The 8,159-nt window shown below is 55.7% G+C and overlaps 1 protein-coding gene across 6 annotated transcripts in view; it reads left to right on the forward strand.

Annotated features, from left to right (window-relative positions):
* Positions 1-8,159, forward strand: part of GFPT1 (glutamine--fructose-6-phosphate transaminase 1) — a 38,479-nt gene that overhangs the window by 19,843 nt on the left and 10,477 nt on the right. For 5 of the 6 annotated variants that reach the window (XR_005954100.1, XM_041424652.1, XM_041424650.1 and 2 more), the window contains exons 15-18: positions 1,296-1,410; positions 2,342-2,469; positions 3,918-4,085; positions 5,872-6,033. Coding sequence is in view for 5 of the 6 variants with exons in the window: in XM_041424652.1 (XP_041280586.1) it covers positions 1,296-1,410; positions 2,342-2,469; positions 3,918-4,085; positions 5,872-6,033 (573 nt within the window). In the remaining variant the exon portion in view is untranslated. Of the gene's footprint in view, positions 1-1,295; positions 1,411-2,341; positions 2,470-3,917; positions 4,086-5,871; positions 6,034-7,724; positions 8,139-8,159 lie in introns of those variants that run through there. The other variant, XM_041424649.1, reaches the window with a different exon arrangement.

Here is an 8,159-nt window from a genome sequence, read left to right on the forward strand (position 1 = left end):
TTTTAGATAAGATAAAGGAAACTTTGCCTGCATGTAACTCCCTCACTGGCTGTGCTTTACCAAAGAAAATGGGATATTAAAACCATCCTTTTAACAAATGGGGGAATGGTCTTTTACAGAATCCCACAATTTGTGTCCACATAACAGGATTGTTCTGCCTGGGTGAGATACAGCAGAAGAGAACTTACTTTGCTGCCTTTCATTTTGGTGAAATCTGCTTTGGTTTAGTTAAATTTAGAGGCGAGATGATGTCAATCTGTTACATAAATCCAGCCAAAAACCACATTTGAGTTTAATAGTTCATTGGGGGATTGGATCATGGAAAATTCATGAGTCTCTTACAAGAAACTCTTGAAGGAGCTGTTTGTCCCTGCTGTTTTCACATGGCCAGCAGTTCCAGCTTGGAGATAAATGCCATTTTTCCTCTGACCATGTGGGGAGTTACCAAAGCTGTGCATAGAGGAAATAAGAACTTGAAAAGTTTCTGCCCTGAGGTCGCCCAGAACTTCTTTTGGAGAATATTCTGAACAGCCCAGGCATGTTGATGTGACAGCAGAGAGCTCCCACTCCCCAGCAGGCTCCTCCAGGCAGAACAAATGCAGCTTTTCTGGTTCCTTCAGAGCCACCCCGGAGCAGCCACGTGGAACTTTGCTCGTTGCTTAGTGCCAAAACCACTCCACACCTTGCTCTGACCTCTGCAGCCCTTCAGGGCCAGGCTGGCCCCAAGCCCTTTTGTCTTGGGAGGACCTCAGAGGCCAAACTGCAGCTGCAGTGTCCCTCAGGTGTCCCTCAGGTGTCCCTGTGACCGTTCCTGTCCTGGTGTGACCCCTCTTGTCACCTCCAGGATTCCCCCCAAAGGCAGGGACAGCTCTTGCAGGCAGGGGAGAGGCTGTTCCTAAAGAAGGGAGCTGGGAAATCACAGCTGCCTTTGTGTTCCCTGAGTGTAGCCCCAAAAAATCCCATCTGGTTGGGGTTGGGTGGGGTGGGCTTCCCCCAAACACCTCCAGCCAGTGCCCTGCTGCTCCCCGTGCCCTCAGAGCCACCTGCAGTGAAGCAGGACGTGGACATGGTCACAAAACAGGGTTTGGCAGTCAGCAGGGGATGTAGAATATCAAATCTTGGTTGTTGTGTCTGAATCCCCTGGGCTGTGAGCAGATCCCAGGTGAGACCTGCCCAGGTGAGACCTGCCTGGTGAGCCCAGGCTCATTTCTGCTGCTGACCTGGAAGCAGAGCAGCCTCTCTGGGCTGAGGTGGCACCTCCTGGGTGCAGCAGTGACCTTCCCTGTGCCCTGCAGGCCTACACCAGCCAGTTCGTGTCCCTGGTGATGTTTGCCCTGATGATGTGTGACGACAGGATCTCCATGCAGGAGCGGCGCAAGGAGATCATGAGGGGGCTCAAGGGGCTGCCAGGTAGGACCTGGGCCAGGGGGAGCCCAGCTGGGCTGAGCCTGGGCAGGGAGAGCTCAGCAAGGCTGGATTTGGGCAGGGGGAGCAAGCTGGGCTGGATCTAGGCAGGGGGAGCTCAGCTGGGCTGGATCTGGGCAGGGGGTGCAAGCAAGGGTGAATCTGGGTAGGGAGAGCTCAGCTAGGCTGGATCTGGGCAAAGGGAGCTCAGCAAGGCTGGATCTGGGCAGGGGGAGCTCAGCTGGGCTGGATCTGGGCAGGGGTTGCAAGCAAGGGTGAATCTGGGTAGGGAGAGCTCAGGCAGGCTAGATCTGGGCAGGGGGAGCTCAGCAAGGCTGGATCTGGGCAGGGGGAGCTCAGCTAGGCTGGATCTGGGCAGGGAGAGCTCAGCAAGGCTGGATCTGGGCAGGGGTTGCAAGCAAGGGTGAATCTGGGTAGGGAGAGCTCAGGCAGGCTAGATCTGGGCAGGGGGAGCTCAGCAAGGCTGGATCTGGGCAGGGGGAGCTCAGCAAGGCTGGATTTGGGCAGGGGGAGCCCATCTGGGCTGAGCCTGGGCAGAGAGAGCCCATCTGGGCTGAGCCTGGGCAGGGGGAGCAAGCAAGGCTGGATCTGGGCAAAGGGAGCTCAGCTGGGCTGGATCTTGGCAGGAGGAGCCCAGCAGAGCTGGACCTGGGCAGGAGGAGCCCATCTGGGCTGAAGCCTGGACAGGGGGAGCCCAGCAGAGCTGGATCTGCAGGGCTGCTCAGCTCAGCAGGGCTGGACCTTGCAGGGAGGGTGGCAGAGCTGTCACAGGTCCTCTCAGCCACGTCCTCTCAGGTGTCTCCAGGCCACCAAGCTGGGCCAGCCAAGCTCTGGGCCTGGGGGTTTTGCAGGTCACTGCTGGCTGGGGGGTGAGTGGGCTGTGAGCACACTCAGTGTGGGTTTTACCTCCCTCCAGACTTGATTAAGGAGGTGCTGAGCATGGATGATGAGATCCAGAAGCTGGCCACGGAGCTGTACCACCAGAAGTCTGTCCTCATCATGGGACGTGGCTACCACTACGCCACGTGTCTGGAGGGAGCCCTGGTACGTCCTCTTTGAGTGGCTCACACAGAGACACCCATTTCAAACCTCCCTCAGGAGCAACATCTGCTCCAGTGCAGCTGGGGAGGGAACCTTGGGAGGTTCTGATTTAATGGTTCACACAGAGACACCCATTTCAAAACTCCCTCAGGAGCAACATCTGCTCCAGTGCAGCTTGGGAGGAACATTGGGAGGTTCTGATTTAATGGTTCACACAGAGCCACCCATTTCAAACCTCCCTCAGGGGCAGCATCTGCTCCAGCGCAGCTGGGGGTGCAGCCTTGGGAGGTTCTGGTTTAATGGTTCACGCACTGCTCACCTCTGCAGCATCTGCTCCAGTGCAGCTGGGGAGGGAGCCTTGGGAGGTTCTGGTTTAATGGTTCACGCACTGCTCACCTCTGCAGCATCTGCTCCAGTGCAGCTGGGGGTGCAGCCTTGGGAGGTTCTGGTTTAATGGTTCACACACTGCTCACCTCTGCAGCATCTGCTCCAGTGCAGCTGGGGGTGCAGCCTTGGCTCTGGATTTTGGCCAGCACAGGGTTAAATGGAGCTGGGGCTGCCCCTGCATCCCTGGCAGTGCCCAAGTCCAGGTTGGGCATTGGGGCTTGGAGAAGCCTGGGATGGTGGAACTGGGTGGGCTTTAGGGTCCCTTCCAACCCAAACTGTGCCATGGTTACAAATACCTGAAATTACAAATTTAAAATTTAAAATTCGGGTAATTACAAATACCTAAAATCACACATTTAAAAGTGAGGTAATTACAAATACCTAAAATTACATATTTAAAATTTAGGTAATTACTGTTACCTAAAATTACAAATTTAAAATTCAAAATTTAAAATTTAGGTAATTACAAACACCTAAAATTACAAGTACCTCAAATTACAAATTTAAAATTTAAGTAATTACAAATACCTAATATTACAAATACTTAAAATTACAAATCCAAAGTTTAGGTAATTACAATTACCTAAAATTACAAATACCTAGAAGTCACTGTCAGATTGCCACACCCCAGCCTGCAGTGGGGTGCATGGTGCATTTTCCATTTCCTGGGAATGCTTTGCTGGACAAACTGCACCCTCATAAATGCAAAACTCAGCGTGCACTTTCCAAACCCCTGTGATGCAGTTTTTACACTGGAGTTCTCACTGCTGTCCCCACTGCCATGCAGAGGTGTCCTGTTTGCCTCTGCCTGCCCTGCCAGCCTGGGGGTGGCTCAGGGCAGGTTCTGGGGGCTCTGGTGGCACAGCTGGCAGGCACAGCTGGATGTGCTGCTGGCTGCAAACAGCCCAGCCCAGGGGCTCTGCTTGGGCCTGGGCTTGTGTTCTGCCTCACCTGCATCTGAGAAGGGCCAGGGCTGAGCTTTACAAAGTGCAGGAATTCACAGGGCTGGTTAAAAACCACGACAAGGTGGCTCAAAGTGTAATGAATTCTTTTCCCCCCTGTAGAAAATCAAAGAAATCACCTACATGCACTCGGAGGGGATCCTGGCTGGGGAGCTGAAGCACGGCCCCCTGGCCCTGGTGGACAAGCTCATGCCTGTGATCATGATCATCATGAGAGACCACACCTATGCCAAGTGCCAGAACGCTCTGCAGCAGGTCATTGCACGCCAGGTGAGGGCTGGGGGGCTGCAGAGGGGCTGCTTCTGAGAGCAGTGTCACTCACAGACACCCAGAGTGCTCACCTGGAGTCTGCAGGGCTCCAGAGGGGCTGATTCTGACAGGAAAGGAGCTCACAGACACCCAGAGTGCTCACCTGGTGTTTGCAGGGCTCCAGAGGGGCTGTTTCTGAGAGCAAAGTCACTCACAGACACCCAGAGTGCTCACCTGGTGTTTGCAGGGCTCCAGAGATGCTGATTCTGACAGGAAAGGAGCTCGCAGAAACCCAGAGTGCGCGCCTGGTGTCTGCAGGGCTCCAGAGGGGCTGATTCTGACAGGAAAGGAGTTCACAGACACCCAGAGTGCTCACCTGGTGTTTGCAGGGCTCCAGAGGGGCTGTTTCTGAGAGCAAAGTCACTCACAGACACCCAGAGTGCTCCCCTGGGGGCTGCAGGGCTCCAGAGATGCTGATTCTGACAGCAAAGGAGCTCACAGACCCAGAGTGCTCCCCTGGGGGCTGCAGGGCTCCAGAGATGCTGATTCTGACAGCAAAGGAGCTCACAGACCCAGAGTGCTCCCCTGGGGGCTGCAGGGCTCCAGAGATGCTGATTCTGACAGCAAAGGAGCTCACAGACCCAGAGTGCTCCCCTGGGGGCTGCAGGGCTCCAGAGATGCTGATTCTGACAGCAAAGGAGCTCACAGACCCAGAGTGCTCCCCTGGGGGCTGCAGGGCTCCAGAGATGCTGATTCTGACAGCAAAGGAGCTCACAGACCCAGAGTGCTCCCCTGGGGGCTGCAGGGCTCCAGAGATGCTGATTCTGACAGCAAAGGAGCTCACAGACCCAGAGTGCTCCCCTGGGGGCTGCAGGGCTCCAGAGATGCTGATTCTGACAGCAAAGGAGCTCACAGACCCAGAGTGCTCCCCTGGGGGCTGCAGGGCTCCAGAGATGCTGATTCTGACAGCAAAGGAGCTCACAGACCCAGAGTGCTCCCCTGGGGGCTGCAGGGCTCCAGAGATGCTGATTCTGACAGCAAAGGAGCTCACAGACCCAGAGTGCTCCCCTGGGGGCTGCAGGGCTCCAGAGATGCTGATTCTGACAGCAAAGGAGCTCACAGACCCAGAGTGCTCCCCTGGGGGCTGCAGGGCTCCAGAGATGCTGATTCTGACAGCAAAGGAGCTCACAGACCCAGAGTGCTCCCCTGGGGGCTGCAGGGCTCCAGAGATGCTGATTCTGACAGCAAAGGAGCTCACAGACCCAGAGTGCTCCCCTGGGGGCTGCAGGGCTCCAGAGATGCTGATTCTGACAGCAAAGGAGCTCACAGACCCAGAGTGCTCCCCTGGGGGCTGCAGGGCTCCAGAGATGCTGATTCTGACAGCAAAGGAGCTCACAGACACCCAGAGTGCTCACCTGGCTGTCACTGCCCACCTGTGAGCTCCCTGAGTACTGTGCCCATTTCACAGCAGTTCTTGCAGTAGATGCTGATTCTGACAGGAAAGTCACTCACAGACACCCAGAGTGCTCACCTGGAGTCTGCAGGGCTCCAGAGATGCTGATTCTGACAGGAAAGGAGCTCACAGACACCCAGAGTGCTCACCTGGCTGTCCCTGCCCACCTGTGAGCTCCCTGAGTACTGTGCCCATTTCACAGCAGTTCTTGCAGCAATTGCAGAAGCCTGGCACGGTCTGTTTAACCCTTAAATCCCCTCAGGGCACGTGAAGCTGTTTGGTTCTAAATCAAGTGATAGATTTTGCACTGAACCTCCCAGGTGTGCTTCCCTTCAGCCCTCCCCTGTGTTGCAGGGCCGGCCCGTGGTGATTTGTGACAAGGAGGACATCGAGACCATCAAGAACAACAAAAGAACAATCAAAGTGCCCCACTCGGTGGATTGCCTGCAGGGCATCCTGAGCGTCATCCCCCTGCAGCTGCTGGCCTTCCACCTGGCCGTGCTCCGCGGCTACGATGTGAGTACAGCAGCCCTGTGTCACCCCTGTGTCACACACCCTGCCTGTGTCACACCCTGCCTGTGTCACACACCCTGCCTGTGTCACACACCCTGCCTGTGTCAAACACCCTGCCTGTGTCACGCCCTGCCTGTGTCACACACCCTGCCTGTGTCCCCATCCCTGTGTCACACCCTGCCTGTGTCCCCATCCCTGTGTCACACCCTGCCTGTGTCCCCATCCCTGTGTCACACCCTGCCTGTGTCCCCATCCCTGTGTCACACCCTGCCTGTGTCCCCATCCCTGTGTCACACCCTGCCTGTGTCCCCATCCCTGTGTCACACCCTGCCTGTGTCCCCATCCCTGTGTCACACCCTGCCTGTGTCCCCATCCCTGTGTCACACCCTGCCTGTGTCCCCATCCCTGTGTCACACCCTGCCTGTGTCCCCATCCCTGTGTCACACCCTGCCTGTGTCCACATCCCTGTGTCACACATCCCTGTGTTACACACCTTGGGTACAGCAGCCCTGTGTCACCCTGCCTGTGTCCACATCCCTGTGTCACACACCCTGTGTCACACACCCCTGTGTCACACCCCTGTGTCACACACCCTGCCTGTGTCACACCCTGTGTCATACACCCCTGTGTCACACATCCTGAATACAGCAGCCCTGTGTCACACACCCTGCCTGTGTCACACACCCCTGTGTCATACACCCTGGGTACATCATCCCTGTGTCACACCCCCTGTATCACACCCCCTGTGTCACACACCACCTGTGTCACACACCCCCTGTGTCACACACCCTGCCTGTGTCACACACCCCTGTGTCACACCCCCTGCCTGTATCACACACCCTGCCTGTGTCACACACCCCTGTGTCACACCCCTGTGTCACACATCCTGAATACAGCAGCCCTGTGTCACACTTGTGTCACATCCCTGTGTCACACATCCCTGTGTCACACACCCTGGGTACAGCATCCCTGTGTCAGACCCCCTGTGTCAGACCCCCTGTGTCACACACCCCTGCCTGTGTCACACACCTGTGTCACACCCCCTGCCTGTGTCATACCCCCTGCCTGTCACACACCCTGTGTCACACACCCTGGGTACAGCATCCCTGTGTCGCACACCCCTGCCCGTGTCACACCCCTGTGTCACACTCCCTGTGTCACACCCCCTGTGTCACACACCCCTGTGTCACACCCCCTGTGTCACACACCCCTGCCCGTGTCACACCCCCTGTGTCACACCCCCTGCCTGTGTCACACCCCCTGGGGCTGCTGCGGGGCTGGGGGCTTCTCTGTGCCGCTGCTTGAGCTGCTGCAGGGCCCGGCCCACGGGGCCAGCTGGGGACTGCAGGAGTGGCCGTGTGCAGGAGCAGGCTGCAGGGAGCTCCAGGGAAGGTGGCAGCCCTCAGGGGCTGCTTGGCAAGCAGTCTGCTGTGTGATCTCAGTGCAGACACTGGCCCCTGGCTGCCAGCAGGGACCTCTGGGAGCAGCCTGGGCTAAAGCTCTGCCTACTTCTGACCCAGGAGATGTAACAAAACAAGGTTGTGAACTTCTTTTCTGCACTGATTGGCCTAAATGAACGTGAGGATGTGTTGGATGGAAGGCAGAGCAGGCATTGCACAGGTTACAGAGTTAAACACAAACAAACCCAGTGTGTAAATACTCACCAGCCTGTTCTTTCTCCTCCCTCTCTGCAGGTTGATTTTCCAAGAAATCTGGCCAAGTCCGTAACTGTAGAGTGAAAGATCATCTGAATCATAGGGGCAAAGGGGAATTCAATGAAAGACTTTTTTTGGTACCAAAATAACTCGATTTTAAAGCCCCCTAGGTAAATCTTATTTTGGTAAATCGTTGTTTGTGTACAAGATCACCATAATTCCATTGCATTAGTGATTGTCCAGTTGATTCCACATCAATAGCTCTGGATTTTTTTTTTTCTTTTTGGATCAATAGACTTCCACGAAAGATGTTAAATGGTTTTCCTTAAAGATTGCTGAGTCCTCTAGGTGAGGGGTTACTCTGAGCTGGTGTCATTGTCCCTTCCCTGACTGATGGGAAAGCTCTGAAGGATTCTCAGTGCCCTGTGGTGCTCCCAGGCAGTGGAGCAGGACCCCAGGACACACAACTGGAAC

The sequence above is a fragment of the Onychostruthus taczanowskii genome, unplaced genomic scaffold, assembly GCF_017590055.1.
Source record: "Onychostruthus taczanowskii isolate IOZ18803 unplaced genomic scaffold, ASM1759005v1 scaffold84, whole genome shotgun sequence".
Taxonomy (NCBI): Eukaryota; Metazoa; Chordata; class Aves; order Passeriformes; family Passeridae; genus Onychostruthus; species Onychostruthus taczanowskii.